Here is a 25,052-nt window from a genome sequence, read left to right on the forward strand (position 1 = left end):
GTAAGTAGCTACGAAAGTGGAGCTTTGATAATCAACTATCATTAAATAGCAATTTCAAATAAAGTTAAAGCAAAATCTAGTTGAAAGCCAACTAAAGCAAGACCGCTAAGCACCCTCTGCCCAGCAGCATGTCCCCTGAGACTGTTACTATTAAAATGCACATGGTAAAAAGGCTTTCACCAAGCAACACAGTGACTGTCAGAGAAAAACAACACTAATAGTGACATTCACTGACATGAAACATTTTAATCACCAGTGGCAGTAAAGTTTGCTGGTTCAAAGGGGAAAAACTAATGCACACGTGTCATTCTCATTCTGGGCATCGACTTCTTCATCTGACGCTGACGGTCCTTTTCCTCTCTCCTCCGGATTGCTTCAGCACTTAGCTGAGCTTCAGTCTCTTCCAGAGCCTTCTTTCTTTCTTCTTTCTTCCGCTGAATTGCTTCTTGTCTAGCAATCTGTTGTTCTTTGTATAACTCCTTAGCCACTTTAGCTCTTGCAGCTTCTGCCTTGTTACGAGCCTGCAATAAACAAATATGACCATTTAAATTCAACATTAAAATATCCAACAATAGAAAATAAATTTGAACCAAAATTGTCCAAGGAAGAAAAACTGAAATTTCTTATATTACCTGAGTACTGAGCTTGTAACGCCCAACCAGGTCAATATAATATGGTACAATTGCAATCAAGCGTGTCATTTCAGCCATTTTGTCAGCTGATGGTAGTGTGAACTTGAACGTAAGCATCTTTCTGTGTGAACCCAATGGGTATTGATCTGTAATGTACAATGAAACAAAACCTTTTCCATACTTTTCAAATGCTTTTTCACCAAAAACCTGTGATACATAACACGACAGGATTATTTATACTCTTGGAAACTTCATGATTTATTTCCAAACAAACACAGTTCAACTTGTGCAAGAACAGAATTAACTTCCTAATGCATCTTTTTAGTATTCAGGAACTCTCACAATATAAAATTGGTTGACTTATCTTGACATCCAGAAAACATACACCAGCATTTGGCACGAGACAACTTTCTAGAATCTGACAAAACTTGTGCAAGAACAGAATTAACTTCATAATGCATCTTTTTAGTATTCAGGAACTCTCACAATATAAAATTGGTTGACTTATCTTGACATCCAGAAAACATACACCAGCATTTGGCACGAGACAACTTTCTAGAATCTGACAAAACTAACATTGCAATTGCAAGAAACTATACCATAAAAGTTTAGTAATTAAAACTTAATTAGCAACATGTTAGAAAGGAATCTGTATCCAAAAATTGAAACAACAGATGAACTGTCCAAGCAACAAAGGATATGCAAGGAATCAACCAAAAGATTATGGAAGATAATTCTAATTCTAAAGCTCGTAAACATTAGAGATAGTCCTATTTGCAGATGAATGCACTCGAGAATATACAAAAAGATTATGTATAATTTTTTACCTCATAACTCGCCTCATTTATAAGAATATGTTCTAGTAGGTGCTGATTTTCTTCCAACAATCAGCAAGATTAAATCTAGCTACTAGCAAATACAGATTCATTTGCAAATTTGACCCTCCATCTTATAGAATTGTAGATTTTGAAAGGATGATATTAGTAAATCCACTATATTATTACTATTTAAGCTCTAAGGTACTAGGATCATGAGTCAAAAAGCTACAATTCTAGGATAATGTGGCCAGTGTTAAATGTAGTGAGCTGGTTTCTTTGTCTGTGAAATACAGAATCTCCACAAATCCTAAAACCCAACACCAACACACCCACGATTGGAGAATGCCAGAGAGGCAAGCACGAGTGAGGGCAAATCACTTCTACTTTAGGCTCTACTAGGGCAAGAGGGTGTATTCACCAAGGTTTACAGAGAACAATTAAAGATAAATAGATCGGCTTGAGCTGTTCTTACCAAAAAAAAACCTTTATGCAGGTTTTTTCACAAGCCTCTAAAAAAAAAGAGCATACATACACATACAGCATAGGATAATATCATTATTGTACTTCTACAGGTGAATGGACATACACGTGAAAGATGGAAAAATGTCTTCTCAATTGTCTTATCACTTTTAGTTTGCATAGATGTGACACAAGCTGTTACCCTAGATCGTGAGAGCATGAAAAAAACTACACAACTAAACAATCTCTAGAACTAAACAAGTAAACTGAGAACAAGCAATGATTAAATAAATTAAGTTTGCTCCACCTCCAATATTGGACAAAGACCTGCATAGACTGTAATAGCCTCGGGGATGTGTTGTGAGGTTTTCATACCATCGGCCCATTGCAAATGGGGACCCAATTTTTCACTTTGGCAGTAGAAGTCATAGTAGACTTCAGTTTGGTAACAATTCCAGAGTTTCTGGTAAGATAAGTTTGAGCAACTTTGGCCTTGCTCAGAGTCTAAGTTAGAGATGCTTTGAATGAGGAACCCCAACACTTAGTCAAAAGCCCAAGAAGTTGGATTAGTGGATGACCATGCTTGAAGTAGAGTCTCAGTCTTAACCTCTCAAAAGACATGAAGTTTGGAGGGAAGAGATTAAGACTCAACATGAAAATGTGGAAATTAGAAGGACTTAACTCGCAAGTTTGAGATAGCAATGATCAAGACCCAATTTTGATGGCATTTGGCCAAAATGGAAAAGCAAGTTTGGATTAAGTAAATATTGGTGAATTATGATATGCTGAGATAAGAATGTGATGAGAATTTATAAGGGCTTAACTCACAAGTTTGAAGGGAAGAGATTAAGTCTCACAAGCTTGAAGTAGAGTAAGTCTTAACCTCTCAAAAGACATGAAGTTTGGAGGGAAGAGATTAAGTCTTAACATGAAAATGTGGAAATTAGAAGGGCTTAACTCGCAAGTTTGAGATAGCAATGATCAAGACCTGATTTTGATGGCATTTGGCCAAAATGGAAAAGAAAGGTACAAGTTTGGATGAAGTAACTATTGGTGAATTATGTTATGCTGAGATAAGAATGTGATTAGAATTTATTATTGGCATCTTTGGTTCCAGCTTTGTGTGTCTGTCATACTAAAGATGGCCTGTTGAAGATTGTAGCTGCGATAGAGATCTTTATCTCTGATTTATGTTGAAATTGCATCAACAGCTAGAAAAGATATTTTTAATATCTTAAAGGAACAGGATGTGGCATCCAATGTGTATTAGGTGTCGCATTCTAAATATATTTGACATTTTATTTTATGAAGAGACGTATCATGCGAAGAGGCATGCATTTGGAAATATGAAAAGATTTGTTTGAGAAATTGAAGAGACATTCAGTTGTGAAATGAAAAGTCTCTCTTTATATATATTGTATTCAGTGGAAAGCATTGTACTGAAACATTTTTTATTATCAATAAAATAATATTTTTCTGGTGGCTGGGTTTTTCCCTCTTGTTGGAGGGTTTTCCCAGAATAAAAGTCTTGTGTCTTGTACTTATTTTTCTTTCTATTTATTGTTGTTTATCATTATTCTGGGCAAAAACCTTAACATAGAAGTTTAGAACCCTATTGATTTTAATAGGAATATTACTAAATTGTCCCTTCAATCAGAAATTATTGTACCATCTTAAAATAATATAATTGAATGTTTTTATTTCATTATCCTTTCACCTATAGGAATGGGTATACGCTAGAAGCAGTCCCCATGCCTCTATTTTTGAAAATGGGTAATAACATAGGTTTTGCTAATAAACCATCAACTCATGCCTCGCCCTAGACTTGAAACCTAGAACCCTCAACAACCTTCTTGACAAAGGTCAATTTTTAACAAAATCAAAACCCCAAGTCCAAGCAAGCACCAAAAAAATAACAAACCTCATTTAGCCCCCTTCAGAAACCTTATTATACACGTGGCATAACCAATGTTTGCTCCCCCCAACTTTTTCCAAAATTTAATCTAGAGTCGTCACAAATCACCAAAGGAGTTTGATAGCATGGACCCTTGCATAAGCTCTAATAACAGAAAGGTCATTCAAAAGGTTACTTCCTCCTTCACCTACAACACACCCTTACCCAAAACAACTGCACCGCTTTGGTTTGTTTGCTCATCTCAACCTATTCACTAAATAACCCTCATAGTTGTTTGTCTTGTTTGTGAAACAAGAGATTGCAAATAGAAAAGAAAAAGAAAAAAATATCAAGTGTTAGATGCTTTTAAAGAAAGACAAAAGAAAGGATTTGATAATCACAAATATTTGATGACATTGGATAACAAACTTACTTCAAATGAAAATGTTCCCCCTCTTCCCCTCAGTGTTGATCCCTTCTCTTGTATGGCAGTTTTCAATCCAACAATGGCTAGCGGACACACTAGAGGCATCCATGTGTCCCTAAAACATGTGGGGTATAAAGATTCCTAGAAAAGACCCAAGGATGTCCCCAAGTCAAAAAATATTCTCATTTTTCTACTCTTACTGGTAAACAGTTTCCGGATTAGATTGTGTTGAGATTTTTACCATCAACGTTTCAAATCACACTATGTGATTCATCATCAGGATGAGAGAACAAGAGATGCAAAACAAAGTGAACTGCAAATGGGGACTAACTCAAAAGATAAAGGAACTATGGAGAGAGAGATTGCACACCAGGGTTGAAACAGAACTAAAAACTGAAAATAAAATATAATATAAATAAAATAATGGAGTAAATGACTGAGCAAAAAACCATAAAGACCACATACAACTCATCAAAAGAAACAGGCATAGTTAACACAAGAATGAGATAAAGAAAAGAATATAATTGGAAAACATAACATGAAAGTAAAGAAATAAGAGGAATTAATCCAAAATGACAGAAACAAACCTAAGAAATGATAAATACTATGTGTGTGTGTGTGAACACACACACATGAATGCACCTGTATATACATAGGAAATCATATATATAGTGTGCATTCAGCTCTATATACACATAAAAATCTATGTGCATCAGTATATACACATACATACATTTATGAGCATATATATCCATCTAAATGTAAATTTATACTTATATGTATAGATGTGGAGTAAATGACTGAGCAAGAAACCATAACAACCGCATACAACTCATCAAAAGAAAAGAGGCATAGAAAATAATTAACACAATAATGAGATAAAGAAAAGAAAATAATTGGAAAACATAAAATGAAAGTAGACAAATAAGAGGAATTAGCCCAAGATGAGAGGAAAAAAACGAAAGAAATGATAAATACAATATACATATATATAAATAAATATAAATATATATATATATATATATATATATGCTATAAATATTAAATATCTATATGCGAACACACAGACAAACACACATGAATGCACCTGTATATACATAGGAAATCATATATGTATAGGGTGCATTCAGCTCTATCTACACATATATATAAAAATCTATGTGCATCAGTATATACACATACATATATTTATGAGCATATATATCCATGTAAATGCAAATCTATACTTATAGATATACGTATAGATGTGTGTGTATGTGAATTAATTGGTAAATAAGAGAAAACAAATATAACCAAATGAATAAGTAAATACAAACCACACAGATGATCTCTCTGATTTTTCTACTCTTTCGGACACGTGATGGGAGGAGGGACCAAGTTGGATGAGGAGAGGAAAACTAGAGAGGAGAACACCCTTGAACTATACTACGGGATTATGAAACTCGGTTTGATTCCCTTGACAACAAAGAGGTCCCAAAACTCTATAGATCCATCCCAACATGCACAAATCGCAGGTAAAAATGTCCCTTTTTATTTGAGCATGGAATATAATTGAATGATTGAAATTGGGCAAATTTAATCACAAATAATTTTTATTACTTAAAAATGTCATTAACTATTAAAGATTGAATAGTTCTAAGCCTCTACACCCACTCATTGGAAATCCATTGACACTGGTAACCTTTGTTCTATTCCTAGAGAAAACAGTTGTACTTAATTGGAATGATGTGGGTGTGAACATGTAGCCCTATTTCTTTTGGAATAGCAAAGAGAAAATTGAAAGCAAGATACAACTCCCAAATTCAAATTCTGATTCTCAAGAAATATCTAAAAATGACAAATGAAAAGGACCAAAACTGGAAACAGTTGAAAAACACAAGTTCAGAAAATGATTTAGTTATCACATAAATGTGAAGTTCATAATCTATTAGTTGTGCTTCAAATTATAATTGTAACAAAAGTTCATCTTTGCCTGTAATACCTGATCTAGAACAGTCTCTGTAATTAAGTCAGAGGCAACCTCTCTTGACTCTGAGATAGCAACCAGCTCATCAGTTACCCATTTGCGACTCGAAGGTGGTGTGAGCAAATTTGCATACTGCTGAAGATCTTTGCATTCTTTGTGCATGCCCTTGGCTTCTTTCTTTCTAGCCAAGGCAAAAACAACATGATCCATACAATCATCATTCATATATACCTCAATATTAACCTCATCCTTGCAAGGAATAATAGAATTATAAATCCTTGAAATCAGATCATGTCTACTCTGCAGCTCCATGGTGGCCAGCAATCCCTGCCAACAGGCAAAATTTTACCATCTAATGTTAACAAAACAGCTAGCAATTATTTACCTTTTTCTAAAAATAATATTCACCATTCAAATTAAAGATCAAGCTTAACTTCTATAAAGCATCTTCTTTAGAGAGATTGGTTACAACGTTACTCCAAAAAAATAGCCACCATTCAATACCAATTATTAGCCTCAATTTCAATGTATAACATTTTGCCAGAAAATGTAAATAACATATAAATATTTAACAATTTAAAAAGACATTCAGAGATTATTGCCAATGTTGAGAATACAACGATTCAACAATTAAAAAATGGCAAAATTTAAACATATTATTTATAAAATTTTAAAAATAGGTAAATCTTATATGGAATGAAAAGAAAGTTGCAAATTGTTTCTACAGCCTTGAGATCTATAATCTGCTAGAATCTAACCAAATTTTCTTTGGTTCAGATGAGTATCAGAGAAGTGAAAGAGACTGTTTTAGACTATAGCAAGATTCAAAAAGAATTAGACAGTTCAATCATGAAAATAATTTGCAAGGCTTTTGCCAATATTTGTATTATTTTACATTGTTACCATATTTCACATCTTGAGAAACTGAAATTTTAGATAAGTAGGATTTCACCAAAAACTTTGTATTTATTTCACAAAGCAAAGATATTTCCAAAATGTACCACATTTAGCAATTTGAGAATATCAAAAATGATTTGTAAAACCAAACTAACAAAATATTATTTGATCAAATATGACTAGAAAAAAAGATTTGACAATCTTAAAATGTCTGACATTTTTTCTTTCAGAATAAATTATTTTGGAAATTGGGGAATGCTAACAGATCTGAACTTCTAAAATTATGTGTTTCATTAAATTACATACAAATTCAGAGTTGAAATAAGTTGTAAAAAGATCTAAAGAAAGTTATTGGATTAGATATAATGAAAAAGATTCATCAATCTTTAAAAACAAAGCCCAGATTTTTATAACTTTTGTTTGAGAGTTCACCAAATCTTGTATAAAACAAAAAAATCCTTGGTCATTGTTTTCTTTCATTATAAATTATTTTTAAATTATCTCTGCAGAACTGAGGAATGCTAAAATGTATCTGGATTCTGAACTCCTAATATTATGTGTTTCCTTAAAATCTTAGCTGCCGATTCGGGATACGAATCCAATTTGGGCATGTGAATCAGATCTGTGGATTCACAATTATTTTTCTTCCCAATTAGGATTCGTGAATATATGTGTGTATATATATATATATACACACACACACACACTAAAAAATGAGAGAAATCTACATAATTCTAAAACTAAATCATTTCATAGTATGAATCTATGGTTCTAGTATGGATCTATGAATCTTGTATACTTGATCATTGATCTACTTTCACGATTGTAAAGAAAATCAACACATTCACGTTGAATTACAACATGAAATTATGAAAATTCAAAATATAGATCATTAGACTTTAAAGATAAGTTTGTAACATGATTCTCATCAAATGGATTTTCAGGAAAATCTGCATTAGAAGGGTAATAATGAGCTGCAAGTGCCATATCTACATCACTAGAGGAACCCAAACCGGTTTCACTTCAAACTTGCAACTATGAGCGATCAAAATAGAAAGCAAAAGTAAGATGAAATGTGTTTTACATATTGAATAAAAGGTCGTTTTGGGAATTTGGAGGAAAAAAGTGATTAAAAAATACAAAATTTGCAAGTTGGGCCCACTTTTTACCCACCCTTGGATTCCCATGGATCCATGCGGGATACATGTGCAGCTACCTAGATTCGAGTGGGATCCGAACAGGGTTTGTGATCCTACTTATGGATCCACCTGGATTCGCATGCCATGGATCCAAACGGATCCACACCCGAATCCGACCTGTTTCAGGCGAATCTGATAACTAAGCTTTAATATGCATACAAATCTAGTTTTGAAGTAAACTGTCAAAAGATCTAATCAAAGGTTTTGGATCGAACACAAAGAAATAGATTCATCAATCTTTAAAAACAAAGACCTAATGTTTTGAAACTTTTGTTTGAGAGTTCACCAATCTTGTATAAAGCATATAAATCTTTGGTTAGTTGAAAAAAAATACTATCAAGAATATGGTCACTCCATTTAAAACACAAGTGCCTAAGAAATGGAACAAAGGGTGAGAATAGGTATTTGGGATCTTAAACATATCATATTATTTTTATCTACCAATTAATAATAAAGGTCCTTTTGTTTCACTGCACCTATATTTGGGTTGATACAAACAAAAAAACAACTCTTTTCATCATGAATAACAATACTATAAGGCCTTCCCAACCTAAGTGATGTATCCTTCGTCTCCCTAAGATATTCCTCCTCGCTATGTCTAGAAAAGAAAGGAAAGAAAACTTCTATGTTAGCCCAAACCCTATTTGAAATCCAAATATTGTTGGTCATTATTCATTATTGTTAGTGCTTTATACAATTTTCTCATTTATTTATTATCCTAGTTAACTATATGCATCAACATAAAAATAAGCTTTGGTCAAATGGGCTTTTATTCAAAAAGCTTTACGCTTTAGGTAAGTGTTATCTCCTTCTTGGGAAGGTAAATGGTCAAGGAGTTAACTTGCAAGTGGTTATCTCCAATTGGAACTTATTAAATTGATTATTTCCTTTAAGAAAGCTTAATTTGAAAGTGGTTATTATTAGTTCAAACTCATCATATGCCAATATTCCTGTTTATACTAACCTTGCTCACACTTAAGCTAAGGTGTGATATTGCATTTCTACAATGTTGTACATAGTGTTATCTGAAATCTTGTTATTTGGATATTTTGTATTTCATCCTTTTGGAATAGCCAAAATATTTGGATATGGCAACCTAGCACAACATGCTTCTCTCGCCTAGGACATGGAACTAGTGCTCAATCTATATCATAGGATATTAATTGTTTTGAAGCTTGTTCATGTTCACTGAGAGCAATGTGATCCATACATAGCCCATATCAAAAAGACTAGTCTCAAGGCAAGGTATGCCACTTATTTTAATTTGTAGGAAAGGATGCTTTTGGTGTAGGAGGCTCTATAATTGATGATGGTCAGTTCAAAATGGAGTGGATAGTCTGCTGCAAAAATTACAAAAGAAAATAGCATTAATTGAAATTATTAATGATGATTGGTGGTCCTTTAAAAAGTAAAAAAATTGTTGATTTTTAATAGCTTGATGACTTTATTAATAAATTTTAAATTTGATTGCTGACTTCATTATTATTAATTCAGAATTTATTTCTAACTCATTTTTTCTTAATTTTTCTTTTGCAGAAATATTTATTCCTTCATTTCAACTGTTGTGGATGTCATTAGATATCTATACTAAATTTTTTCTCAATTTTTCTTCTACAGAAATATTTATTCCTTCATTTCATCTGTTGTGGATGTCATCAGATATCTATACTAAATAAGAAATCATATTTGATACTAATTAAATTTCAATTTGACAAATGAAGTTGTACTGGAAGATTTCTTTTAAATCAAAAATATCATAAAGATGATAACGATGAAGAGTATGATACGAAAACAAGCATAAAATGTCAAAATGTAGTTCAGAGAGACCTCCAGTCATTCCTTGAGGCAAAGTCTGCATCACTAGAACACAGTAAAGTGGGTATAAAAACATCAACTTGATTTAACCCCATTTCCCCAACAATTTCTTCTTTTGTTTTTAAATCCAAAAATGGGGGGTTGTGGATGGTATCCCAAAATGGGGTCAAGGGGCGACACCCTTTGTAGGGTCTGCAATATGGGGCAAGCTCGAGGGGCAGCACTTGCCACCAAGCACATTTTCCCTTATGCGTGACCTTTGGATTCTTCATTTTTGAAGCATGTTTCTCCCAAATTGGTGTCTCCCTTGGAAATGCAACATATTAAACATTCTTGTGTGCAAATTTACTAAATAAGTCATTTGTCACCATAAAACACACAAACGTCCCTAAAACAATCGAGGGATGCCATGTCACCCCTACATTCTAATGGTGGTTGGGTGGCACTTGGGCGAAGATTGAGGATGCGCATGGTCTATGATATTGGGCAAGGTTGAAGGGTGGCAGCCCTTCCACCAAGATCATTTTCCCTTTTGCATGGCCTTTGGATTCTTCATTTTTGAAGCATTTTTCTCCCAAAACTAGTGTGTTTGATCTTCCTTAAAAATGTAACATTTTTTTTGTTTTTGCATCCAAATCCAACCCATGACATCATTCATCGTCGAGAACGCACAAACGTTCCTAGAACAATAGAGGGATGCCATGTCATCCCTACATTTTGGCGGCGGATGGATGGCGCTTGGGTGATGGCGAGTGATGCCTCGTCCCCGTTCTAGTAAAGGGGTCAAGACACATCCCTGTGTAACACTAAATAAAGGGTTTGTTGAAATCGTTATAGCCCATAAACTTTCTTGTGTTTGTGGGCTATAAGTAATATATGGAAAAGAATTCCTATTGTAGAGGTCGAACCACATTTGATATAGGTTGTCCCCGTCCTACTAAAGGGTTCGATATGCATCCCCGTGCAAAACTAAATAAAGGATTTGTTGAAATCATTATAGCCTATAAAGTTTCTTGTGTTTGTAGGCTATAAGTGATATGGAAAAAAAATTCCTATTGTAGAGGTCGAACCACATTTGATATAGCTTGTATAGTTTCGCTAGGAGAATTTGGCATGCGGTTTCCTACGTTGAAACACCTTGTGTTTGGAGATTCAAAATCCATTGAAATTGAAATGAATGGATATCTCTTTATAAACAGAGCTATGTAGCAAATATTTTAACAAACTTAAAAATCCTAAGCCTTGTAATAAGACATATGTGTGATGCATTAAACCATCTCAAAATTAAAAGAAATCGATGAATTGGTACGGCGTCCTTCTGGGAGGTTACTAGTTCAAAACCTTGCATTGTCAAAAAAAAATTTTAAAAATTAAAAGAAATAGCAAACCTAATAGCAATTGTTTTTTAAACCCTCCCTAACCATTCACATCGAAGTGAATAGGAACAAAAAAAAGTCTCTACACCATTACATGCAGTCCAATACCATGACAGTGATACAACAGTATCTAAAACATGTAATCCAAGGATACAACAGTGTCTAAAATATGCAATCCAAGCTCATTGCCTTTTCCTCACAGTGAGTCGCCAATATGTCAAGTACAAACCCAGTTTTTGGAACATTAACCAACTTGGGTGACCATAAAAACAAGCTAAAAAACATGACTCTCAGAAATGCTACCAAAGCATGGACATCAACAAGGCTATCCTCAAGTGGATATCCCTAAGTAAATCGATTCCTCAAGCAATCTGAAATAATATTGCAGGTTTCCACAATAACGAAGTTGGCAATTGGCAACTTGGTATCTCTTGTAAAAGTTAGATTTATGAAATTTGATGGATCCCACTAAATTATTGATGACAGCTCAACGTCTCCCCAATGAGCAGTCTAAGATCATAACACCGACTATGACTAGGAACACAACATCCTTTGTATCGACACTCATACATGTGCAATTACATCACTTCATGCAGATCATCGTCAAGCACCTCAAAACAAGTTCAAATCAGATCACCATTGTCTTCTATTTCCAGATGCTCATTATACCCAAATCACTTTATAATCAAAATACAATCCTTAATAAACACTCGGGAATGTACAAACAACAGAATCACTTCCAAAACACTATTTTGCAAATATTGCCCAAGAGGAAACACAATCACTGCTAAACGGATCTCTGAAACCTTCAAGAGCAAAATATAAAATTGATTGCAAACACTTCAAGTTAAAATCAAATCCTAACTAAAAGTTTCAAATTGATAATAAACCCTTGATTGTTGTTATCTAACCTAAAATGGTATAATGTTAATGTTTTGACCAGAATTGATGATAGATAGCAAAACATAAAATAGGACATGAGGCACGGAAAATTTATCCGAGTCGAGGGTGAAAAAGCCAATGACACCAAGAATAATTGATTTACTAAATAAAATAAAAGTCTAAGTACAATCTAAATCAATGAGAGATCTTAATCTGAGATCAATCTCTTGATCCTTAAAACCGCAGAGCATCCTCTATGACTAAAAGATAGCTTGAATATCATAAAATACAAGAACCAATTGTCTCTACATGGGAGACTCTTCAATTGTCCACACGGAAAACTATTCATCTTCCTTCAACTGAAAGACCCGTCATGACTCCAAACATAAGTCTCCTCAATTCTGAATTGGATGTCTCTTCATATATCCCAGTGAGAGTATTTTCATATAACTCCCAACACTATATCTTCAACAGGCAGTAGTACCAAGCACATTTCCCATTTTGTTTGGCCTTTCTGTACTTCATTTTTTAAGCATTTTTCTCCCAAGTTCAGTGATGTTTGAACTCCCTTACAAATGAAACAATTTTAATGTTTTTGCATGCAAATCCACTAAAGACGTTTATCACCAAGGAATGCACAAACATCCCAAAAATGATTAATGGACACCATGTCATCCCTGCATTTCGCCGATGGTTGGTGGCACTTGGGCAATGGTGAGTGATGCCTAGTGTCTTCGATACAAGGCAAAGTCAAGGAGCAACACCCCTATCGCCAAGCACATTTTCCCTTTTGCATGGCCTTTGGATTCTTCATTTTTGAAGCATTTTCTGCCAAAATTGGTGTATTCGAACTCCCTTGGAAATGCAACATTTTGTTAAGAATATTAGCATGTGTGAAATTGAATTTATATTCTTTATCTATACTCAAACTAATATTACATAAGTAATTATATATATATATATATATATATATATATATATACATATAATATTATATATATATATAAAGTAATTATATATATATATATATATATAAGATTATATTTAAATCAAATAAAGTAATATTACTTTGTGTAGTATTGTACAGCCGATTGTATTTTGTTTCCACGTAAAGTCTGTCATCGACAGTTCATAATGTATCATTATTGACAGTTGATAACATCATTGTTATCAAACAATGTCATTATTGTTAATAACATTATCATTCAATAACGTTAAGTTATTGGCAGTCGATAATATTGTCAGCGATAGATAATCATATTGTATCATCGTGACTTTCAGATATGAATGGTCATCATGGTTGTTCTTGGTAACAGTTCACTTCCTCTCCTGATCATATATTTACTAGTCTAGACCAATAACAACGGCAATCTTACTGTCTCATCGCAGACTACTATATATATCAGTTCCAGTTATATTTAGCTTTCTACTTCAATACATTATTTCATTCTTCAATAAATACCAAGAAATAAGAATATAAATAGTACCACTAAAATTCAACTTCTACATTATCAAGACATATTGAAATTGAGATTTACACCAATCAAGCCCTCAGCATATTAAAAAAACTTTACATGGTATCAGAGCCAAAATTGGTAGAGAAATCTCAAATTTCGATTGAAGGAAGAAATAATGGCAAATAACATCAAAGTAGAAGATAGAGTTAAAGGTGCATCAAATTTCTTCTCTTGGAAAACCTGTATCATTACGATTCTGGAAGAACTTGAACTTGAAGATTACATTGAAAAAGATCTCCCAATAACTTAAGATGAAACGGAAAACTCACCTGGAAAAGACATAATAATAAAGCAAGGAAAATCATTGTTGATTCAGTTAAAGATCACATCCTTCCTTCTATTTCAGAGATCAAAAGTGCATATGAAGTATTCAAGACCATAAAAAATACATTTGAGATAAATAACTCAAGTAGGCTCATCACCTTAAAATCTCAATTACTGAATATTAAAATGGAAAAAGGAGATTCTATTCACTCTTACTTTGACAAAAAATTTGAAATGAAGAAACAATTATCTTCCATTGGAAACAAAATAGAAGATCAAGAACTTTCATTAATAGCTCTGAGAGGGCTTCCAATGTCTTGGGATACCTTCATACAAGTAGTAAGTAGACCTTCAATTCCTACGTTTGTTTAGTTAAAAAATGAATGCATAGCAAAAGAATCAAGGTTAATCTCCAAAGGGATCACTTCAAATCAAGAGGGAGAGAATCAAGCTCTTCACACTGTCTCAAATAAACGAAAGAGAAAATTCAATAATAATAAAAAGAATTTTAATAAAGATAATTCTCATGTTAAGTGTTATAAGTGTGAGAAGATAGGACACACCTTCAAAAACTATCCAGAAAGAGAGAGAATTCTAGCCTCCCTTGCTGAAAAAATCAACTATAATATTTTGCACTTTCAAGTGAAGTAAATTTAAATAAAGAAGCTTGGATCGTAGACAGTGGTGCAGCCCGTCACATCTCTGGATTTAGAGATATGTTTGATACATTTGGAACTTATATCACTAAAGGAGTTACAATTGGAGACAATTCTACCTATCCTATAAAAGGTATTGGGACATGTTCTATAAAATTAAAAGATGGAACTACACTTAATCTTAAAGATGTTTTGTTTGTACCAGGCATAAAAAGAAACCTAATTTCTATCTCAAGTCTAACCGATGATGGATATCATGTCACCTTCAACAAAGACAAAGTACTATATTGGCCTAATAACTCAAATATGAAAAGTGCTATTATCATAGGGTCTAGATTTGGAACATTATATAGATTAAGCAATATTCAAACTCAAGCCCTTAGTCTTGAAACATCCAATGTTAATGAATTATGGCATAGACGACTTGGGCACATTGGGTTTAGTTCACTTCCTAATTTAGATAAGATAACTTCTGGTACTCCTAAACTAGACTCGTCTCATATAGGAACTTGCAAAGGGTGTGCTCTAGGGAAAATCATAAAAAAACCTTTTCCCTCTAGTGAACAAAAGTCAAAATCAGTCTTGGAAATAGTCCACTCAGACCTTTGTGGACCCATGCCCACACCATCTCTAGGAGGTTTCCTTTATTACATATCCTTCATTGATGATTTTTCTAGGAAGACCTGGATCTATTTCTTGAAAGTCAAAGAATCAAATGAAGTTCTATTAAAATTCAAAATCTTCAGTGCATTAGTAGAAAATCAGACAAGTAAAAGGATTAAAACCTAAGTTGCCGGTTCGCGGTTCGGTTCCGGGTTCGGGTTCGAGAACCGGTTCGCTGGTTCGACAAAATTTTGAAAAGGGGTTTGGGTTCGTTTGGGTTCGTTAGTACAAAAACATGTAAAAAAATATATTTTTTTTAAAATATATATATATATATATATATATATATATATATATATATATATATATATATATATATATATATATATATATATATATATATGAAGCATGAGTTAGAATTAGAATGTAGCATAGTAGCATAAACACATTTGAACAACAAAAAACTTTAAAACAGCATTAACAATATAGTAGCAAACCACAGCGATCATTGGAACCCCTAGCGACTAGATCTCTTCCCTTTCATTTAAAAAATTCATAACTGTCTCTGATTAGTTTATGCAGATCAACAGTAAGTTTTTATAAAAATTTCTTCTTTTCATAAATTTATTTACCAAACTCTTATTATGATTAACATAATCGATTGAACGTGGTTAAAAACTAATTAGATCTAGCTTGCAGAAGGTAAATCCCTTTGACCAGCTGAATATTCTTCAATCTCTTTGGGCACAATCTCCCAAGCACTGATCAACAATAGTAAACTGGAAAAAGACCATTCATGGAGGCCTCTGGATAACACAATCTGACGTCCCAGATTCAATATTCTTTAATACAATTTTTAATATACCTAGAGGAGAAATAATCAGCCAAACAGTTATAGACAATGTGGTAAGTAGCTGCCCCACCTGACCATATTCATGTGACCGTAACTTTCTTCTGCAGGGCAACATTTCCCAATAAAACGTTGTTTATTGTTTAGTGTTTGAAAAATTCATATTGCTACTCAAATAGGCCCTGAAATTCCTCGAAATTGGTCATGGTGGTCGCCACATGTTGAGCATCTTCTCTTGTGGGTGTCTCAAATTTAGTAGCATTTTGATTCAAATAGAAAGTGTTTTACAGCTAGGGATTACTCAACACTAAAAAACTGTGGCATTGTAATGCCTACCAACCCAGACCCAAGATGTATCAACATAAATTAAATTAAAACATGCTGTAATGTGAAAAATTTATATGTGGTTCTCTTGGGTTCGAACCCTGGTCCGAAATTTTATATGTGGTTCTCTTGGGTTCGAACCCTGGTTCGAACCAGAACTCCAAAAACGAACCCAGGTCGAACCGAACCAGAACCACGAACCGGTTCGAACCGGTACGTGGTCCGGAGGGGGGGGGAGGTACCCGTGCAACTTAGATTAAAACATTAAGATCAAAAAATGGAGGAGAATATACATTTGATATCTTCAAAAGTTTTTGTAATTCTGTTGGAATTAAGAGGGAGTATACAGTACCTTATAATCTTCAACAAAATGGAGTCACAGAAAGGAAAAATAGAACCATCATTGAAGCTGCAAAAGCTATGTTACATGGTCAAAATATGCATGCCTCATTTTCAATAGAAGCTTCTAAGACTACAGTATACATTCAAAATAGATGTCCACATTCATCTCTAAAGAATACCACACCTGAAGAAGTCTTCTCAGGGACCAAACCAGATCTAAGTCATCTTAGAATATTCGGATGTCCAGTATATATTCACATACCCAAAGAAAAGAGGACTAAACTTGAACCTTCTGGGAAGAGAGGTATATTTATAGGATATAGTTAAAATTCTAAGGGTTATAGAATTTATATTCCTGGACAAAGATCAATTGAAATAAGTAAAGGTAATTTTTGAAGAGGATTCTGCCTTAAAACTTTCAACCAACATAGAAGATGAAACAATCTCAGATGATGAGGAAATTAGACAAACTGAAAATCAGAGGGCGCACACACCTGAAGAGAGAGAACCAGATATAACTAATGGGAAGAAAAGACCATTATGGGCAAGGAAGATGCTTGAAGAAAACAATGTGGATGAGATCTCCAAAAGAAAACAAGAGAACTCGAAATCAATCATGTTACACTGCTCTTATAACTAAGCTAAACAAAACTGAACCATCAACACTTGAAGAAGCCCTGAAGTCACAAGAGTGGAAAGATTCCATGGTAGAAGAATACAATTCCATAATTCAGAACGATGTCTGGGACATTGTAACTAGGCCTAAAGACAAAAATAGTTGTATCTTCAAAATGGTTATACAAAATCAAATACGCCGCTGATGGAAGTATTGAAAAACACAAAGCTAGATTTGTTGCTCGAGGATTTTCTCAGAAAGCTGGCATTGACTATGAAGAAACTTTTGCTCCAGTAGCTCGTTACACTTCTATAAGTACAATTATTGCAATTGCAACATCAAAAGGATGGAAAATACATCAAATAGATGTAAAAACTGCTTTCCTAAATGGGATCATTAATGAAGAAGTCTACATAGAACAACCTAAAGGGTTCACCATAAAAGATAAAAAATTGTATGTATCTAAACTCAAGAAAGCACTCTATGGTCTCAAACAGGCTCCTTGAGCCTGGTATGAAAGGATAAACAACTACCTATCCAAACTTGGATACTCAAAAAATGAAGCCAACTCTAACATATAGTTCAAAACCACAAATGATGAGATGGTAATACTTGTTCTATACATTGATGACTTGCTAATAACAGGTGATGATAAATTAATTGAAAAATGTAAACAAGATCTGATAGTTGAATTTGAAATGAATGATTTAGGGTTACTACACTACTTCTTGGGATTAGAAGTTAATCAGAACAAAGACTACATTTTCTTACATAAGGAAAGTACACTCAAGATATTCTGACTAGATTTGGAATGATGGATAGTAAGCCCTTATCTACTCCGATGGAAACAAACTTACACAAGCTAAAGGAAGAAGCATCAAAATCTGAGGACATCGATCCTACTATCTTCAGACAAATAATTGGATCGCTTATGTATCTTGTGAATTCCAGACCCGACATATGCTATGCTACAAATGTCCTTAGTCATTTTATGTGTATACCTAAGAAGATTCATCTTATGGCTGCAAAACATATATTAAGATATTTACGAGGATCTATTGGCTTTGGATTAAAGTATGAAAACATTGAGATAAATTTGGAAGGATATACTGACTTGGATTGGGCTGGATGTTCCTCTAACCGCAAAAGCACTACAGGTTGTTGTTTCAGTCTTGGGTCAGCAATGATATCTTGGTTCAGCAATAAACAACCAGTTGTTGCCTTGAGTTCTATTGAAGCTGAGTATGTAGTAGCTTCCATGGGAGCACGTGAAGCAGTCTGGTTAAGGAAATTATTATTTGGGCTATTTGGAAAACCTCTAAAACCAACAGTGATTCATTGTGATAATCAAAGTTGTATCACGCTGTCAGAAAATCCAGTTTTCCACAATCAATCTAAGCATATCGAGACTCCCTATCACTACATAAGAGACATGGTTGGCAGAGATATCATTAAATTAAGTTATATCAGTACAAATGAACAGAATGCTGATATTTTCGCCAAACCTCTTACGAAGTTGAAAATTGTGTACTTCAGAGGTAAACTTGGTATGACATTATTGTAAATACATTTATTATCTAATATTCATGAATACAAATTATTTTTTGCTTGCAAGCTTGTATTGTGAAAAGTGACGACTTTTCTTGTAAAAGGTGACGACCTTTCGTGTGTTCTGATCCTATTATAAAGTGACGATTTTATTTTAGTGGATTTGTCTTCAAACAATGGTTGAATTCCATGTTATCTTTGGGCAATAGCCAGACACCATGAAAAACCATTGTTTTGAAAGCTTGGGTTATCCTCGTTCTTCGAGCCGAATTTTGCCGAACACATTGATAACCTTCATGGGTCTTTGGGTGATAGCCGGACACCATGAAAATCCATGATGTTTTCTTTCTTTTTTCTCTCTTTTAGTTTAAAACACAATGATGATTACAACTGATTGTGTAAGTTAAACTTTTTTCAATTTCCCTTGCTAAAGAGGGAGTGTTAAGAATATTAGCATGTGTGAAATTGAATCTATATTCTTTATCTCTACTCAAACTAATATTACATAACTAATTATATATATATACATAACTAATTTTATATATATATATATATATATATATATATATAAGATTACATTTAAATCAAATAAAGTAATATTACTTTGTGTAGTATTGTACAGCCAATTGTATTTTGTTTCCACGTAAAGTCTATCATCGGCAGTTCATAATGTATTGTTATTGACAGTTATAACATCATTGTTATCAAACAATGTCATTATTGTTAATAACATTATTATTGAATAATGTTAAGTTATCAACAGTCGATAATACTGTCAGCGACAAATAATGATATTGTATCATCGTGACTTTTGGATATGAATGGTCATCGTGATTGTTCTTGGTAACAGTTCACTTCCTCTCCTGATCATATATATATACTAGTCTAGACCAATAAAAACGGCAATCTTACTCTCTCATCGCAGACTACTATATATATCAGTTCTAGTTATATTTAGATTTCTACTTCAATACATTATTTCATTCTTCAATAAATACCAAGAAATAAGAATTTAAATAGTACCACTGAAATTCAACTTTTGCATTATCAAGACATATTGAAAGTGAGATTTACACCAATCAAGACCTCAGCATATTAAAAAACTTTACACATTTTGAATGTTTTCTTTTCTATGCAAAAACCCTCTGAAGACATCATTTGCCACATACAAACGTCCCCGAAATAATCAAGGGACACCATGTCGTCCCTACATTCTAGCACTAGTTGGGTGGTGCTTGGGCAAATATGGGGGATGCCCCATCCCCATTCCCATGAAAGGTGTCAAAACGTGTCCTCGTGTAACACCAAATTAAGGGTTTGTCAAAATTGTTAAAGACTATTCCCATCCAGGAAAGGTATCTGAATGTGCCCTCATTTAACACTAGAATAAGGATTTGTCAAAATGTCATACCCTACTTATTTGTCCCAATCGATACAAAGAAGGGGGTTGAATCAGTACAAATTATTCTACCAGTTATAACCACCACCTTGTTCACAATCCTTTTTACTAGTTCTTTAATAAGCAAAACAATAACAAATGAAATGCTAGAAAATAATAAACGATCACACACAAAAGCATACATCAATAGCAACAAAATTTTACATGTAAACCCCCCGATGAGATGGTGAAAACCATGATGGGATTAATATACCCACTTGCCCTTCCTTGTAAATAAAAGGGTGCCTTGTTAAAGGCTTACATTTGTTCCTTCTAAGAACTCATCTTGTTAGGATTACAATAGCCTGTTGAGGCTACCTCGTTGGAGGATTTTGATCCTTTTCTAAGAGATACCTTGTTAGAGGATTTCAAAGACTCATTACAAGTCTACTGCATTAAAGGCATACAATAGTTGCAATGATAAGAAAGCAAACTAAAGATTAGATCTAGGAATATGCCACACCTTGCCTTGTAGATCCGATGTGATAACCCACAAAGATACTCTTATCTCCTTCCTCTATTCTGGCTTTACTCAGTGAACAACCTCTGTTCACTACCTCTTTCACGTGCTTGAACATCGATCTATTGTTCACTCTATATTCTTTTTTGTTCACATATATCTCCCATAGATCTTTGTTAATAAGCTAGTGACAACAACAACCACACAATGAAGTTTGCGTGTCCTTAAATCCACTCGTCCAGTCTGGGTATCAAAACCCTCGAAATTATCCTACTCAAATCATGCATTCAAAATTTGAAATACACAAGCGAGCATAGTCGCAAAATACTCAGTGATTACCTATACATAGGTGTCCATACACGTAAGCCTGTATGTCTACCTATAAGTCTATATCTTAGGCTTGTGTCCTTGCTTTCTTCTGTTGCTTCCATCGTTTCTCTCTATGTGCACATCACATCAATGTCAAGCTATCCATAATCATATCACATCAATTGGTGATTCAGTTGTGACCATCTAACTTCTACGCATATTTGTCGATCGTAGAATTGTTGTGTCCTTGCTTTCTTCTATCACTTCCACTGCTTCTCTCTACGTGCATGTCACGTCAATGTCAAGCTATACATAGTCATATCACATCAATTGGTGACTCCGTTGTGACCATCTACTTCTACGCCTATTTGTCAAGCGTAGACTTGTCTTCATCCAATCTCTTGCCATGATGGGTATGTCATTCTACCAGTGATTACACTATCCTTGCAACTCTTCAATCTCTTGTTAACCGTTTGCCAATCAATGACAACACTTGCATATTTCAATCAAAATTTGAAACACACAAGCGAGCATAATCACACAATACCCGTGACTACCTATATATAAGTGCTTAAACGCATAAGCTTATATGTCTACTTGTAAGTCTATATCTTAGGCTTGTCTCCTTGCTTTCTTCTCTCTATTTCGTCACTTCTCTCTATGTGCATGTCACGTCAATGTCAAGCTATCCATAGTAATATCACATTAATTGATGACTCGGCTTTGACCATCTAACTTCTACGCCTATCTATTGGTCGTAGACTTGTCTTCATCCTATCTCTTGTTATGTCGATCTACCAATGGTTGCAATATCCTTGTAACTCTTCAATCTCTTGTTAACTGGTTGCCAATCAATGACAACACTTTGATGCTTACCCAATGCTTGAGTCCTTGTGATGCTACAATCTAGTCATCACCACTTTGTCGGTCAATCATGCCATTGTGACTAGTTAAGTCCAACACTACTGTCTAATACCTTTCTTGTGTTTGTAGGCTATAAGTGGCATATGGCAGAATTTCCCTATTTTGAAAGGTCGAACCACATTTGCTACAGGTTGTATAGTTTCTCTTAGAGAGTTGGCATGTGGTTCCTAGGTTGAAACACCTTGTATTTGGAGATTCAAAATTCATTGAAATTGAAATGAATGAATGTCACTTAAGAAGGAAGCTATAATCAAATGTTTTAACAAGCTTAAAAATCCACAGGCTTTTCATACAAGAGCTATATGTAATGCATTCCCAAGGGTGCAGCAGGTGTTCATGTTCCCTCTATTGTGGTGTTACTCCACCAATTGTGTGATAATGTTGAGGTATAATGATTGTGGTGTGCATGCTGCACCATTGTGCAAACCATGCTTAATACATCACAATAACAAAGAGTTACGTGAGCTCACATAAAACCTCACCTAGGCTTGTGATCTCCATCAAGGTTTATTTAAACAAATTATATTATTTTTTAAACAATTGCAAAAACTTTTTATATTAAAGAAAGGTATGTGTCAAAGAGGAATGTTTAAGTATTACTGAAAAGAACATCCATTACAATTAGTATGACTGCAGATATTTAGCTGAAATAAATCAACGTTCAAATCCATAGGTAGATGAGTGAGTGAAGACAAAAAGTAGATGGAAATAATCTTCAAAGGAGGTAGATAGTTGAAAGATGAAAGGATTTTTCTTCACATTTCAGCTTATAAACTAAGCTTTACTAATATTTTTTCAAACATTGCAAAATATCAGTGACGAGTGTTTCAAATCATTACAATGTGGCCCAAGCTTTACCCTACACTGTATTGTAGAGGGTTCATAGCCTCTTCCTGTATATAGAAAGAAAAAAGAAGGCTATAATTTAAAAAACCATTGATAAATCATACAACCATTTTGAGGGTTTATATTTTATGGTACGATAATGTAACATAATTTTAAGACTAAGTGATTTCTCGGGAAGCTCATCCTGTATATAAGAAAATAAAACCTACTCAATCGAGCTGCCCCAATATGAGACTGACTCAATTCAGCAGAACCCAAAAACAAAGACAAAACCTTGAATATAGCAAGCTGCCTTGCTCCATCGTTAAACATCATTTTTTCTGTTTTTCAACACCCATATGAGGGAAAAAATTGGATTTGTAGCATAGAGAATCCAATTTTAACAATCTAGGGCAATTTAACCAATTGTTGAGATTAAATTTTCACTCCATTAATTTTGTCACTTGTGTTGGCTGAGTCTAAAGTCTTGCCCAAAGTGGGCTTTCTGGATCCATGTTAACCAAGTCAGCGTCAATGCCATGCAATGAAGTGTAGCTACAATGGGATCCCTGTAATCACTGAAGCTAAGTCCTCGACAAAAGGGGTTTCCAAACCCAGATTAGTTCTGGGTTGCAGTACTGTACGATTAAGTATAGCGTAAAATGAGATAAATATACTTTCAGCCAAGGTTTAATAAATAGATAAAAATAGCACAAATCTCGACAAATTCTTATAACTTGGAGTAACAGCAAAGTACAACCTAAAATGTTATCCATACACACTCCAATGGTTGTCAAGGACCAAAAAAGAAATCAAACGCAAATGTCAGAATTAAAAGATAGCACGTGTTTCTTTAAACATCTGCCTGCAGGGCGATAACAGATCTAAATATTATGTGAAGCGCGCTTAATGTTTTAACTCCGTCACTATCTGTTGCTAACTAAGTACGAAAACAAAAACAAAGCAGGTATTATTCAAAATTTCTCCTGCCTGTAGCTAAATCATCTCAAAATTCAAAGAAACAGCAGGCCTAATTGTTTTTAAACTCTCCCTAACTGGAAATAACAAAATCTCAAACTAAGTGATTGTGCATAACTCTCACCACCTGCCGCTAACACAGCCTCAAAATACAACAGATACCGCCTAATTCTTCAAAACTCTCCTTACCTGGCAATAGCGGCGACCGCTGGCATAGAATTTAAAAACATTCTGTCCCTCCTTGAGCAAAAGCGGTGTATCATTGCCGTCCCCTGTGCCCAACAGACTAAAATTCTTCTCAAAAATTCCGTCCTTTGTGGCAAACTGCGCCGCCCAAGCCAGTGCAATCGATTCATTCTCCCGCCTCCCAAGGAAATAATTGACAGCGAACGCGATCAAGAAAGTGACGCAGAAGAACTCGATGTAATACGACTGAGGTCCAGCAGGAGGCCGAGCAGAAGCCTTAGGGCTTGGTTTAGAATTAGAATCAACCTTAGGCTGTGCGTTTGCAGCTAGGGTTTGTGTGTCTGGAGGAAGACCCTCGAATTCATCCTCGTCCCAGAAGTCGTAGGGAGAACGAGAAGGCATGGGCTTGCCGGCCTGCGGCTGACTTAGGGATTCGGGAGCTTCAGGGATTTTAGTGGTATCGGTACTCTGTTCTTGAGGGGGGCCGCGATCCGTTTCGAACCCGGATTGGGTGTGCTTGATCGGGGGAGGCATGGGTTTTCTGGAGGAGAACTCTGGAGCAGGGATTTCGTCATCGAGCTCATCAGATTCGTCCCCAAAGCCTTCAAATTCAGCGGCGTACGCGGAAGAGCGAGCGATTTCTTGGCCTAGCAAGGCAAGTGCTGAGAGCAAGGCTATGTACCACCACAGGGTTCGCGGGTCCGCTCGCGGAAGCAAGGCCGCCATGAAAGCTGGGAAAACTCCGCCGCTTCCACCTGTGAAGAGCCCTCGGCGCTTCGCCATTAGATGTCGAAAAAAAAAAGTGAATTTTGCTAACGAAAAACTTGCTGCAAATAAATTTTTGGAG

At 34.6% G+C, this 25,052-nt stretch overlaps 1 protein-coding gene across 1 annotated transcript; it reads right to left on the reverse strand.

Annotated features, from left to right (window-relative positions):
• Positions 1-5: 5 nt before the first annotated feature.
• LOC149554828 (uncharacterized protein At5g49945-like) lies at positions 6-25,052 on the reverse strand. The gene is made up of 4 exons (XM_089828839.1): positions 24,209-25,052; positions 6,212-6,523; positions 633-839; positions 6-521 (listed from the first exon to the last, which is right to left on the reverse strand). The coding sequence occupies exons 1-4, from the start codon at positions 24,986-24,988 to the stop codon at positions 291-293; spliced, it is 1,530 nt and encodes a 509-aa protein (XP_089684965.1). The 5' UTR covers positions 24,989-25,052; the 3' UTR covers positions 6-290.

This window comes from Cupressus sempervirens, chromosome 5, assembly GCF_028749045.1.
Source record: "Cupressus sempervirens isolate cs-2001-9-10 chromosome 5, ASM2874904v1, whole genome shotgun sequence".
NCBI lineage: Eukaryota > Viridiplantae > Streptophyta > Pinopsida > Cupressales > Cupressaceae > Cupressus > Cupressus sempervirens.

Coding starts and splice junctions, on each gene's coding strand:
- LOC149554828 (XM_089828839.1), bottom strand. CDS start 24,988: ATGGCGAAGCGCCGAGGGCTCTTCACAGGTGGAAGCGGCGGAGTTTTC. Junction 6,524..24,208: donor GCGGTCGCCGCTATTGCCAG/GTAAGGAGAGTT, acceptor GCCTGTTGGCAG/GGATTGCTGGCCACCATGGA. Junction 840..6,211: donor CAGAGACTGTTCTAGATCAG/GTATTACAGGCA, acceptor TATGTATCACAG/GTTTTTGGTGAAAAAGCATT.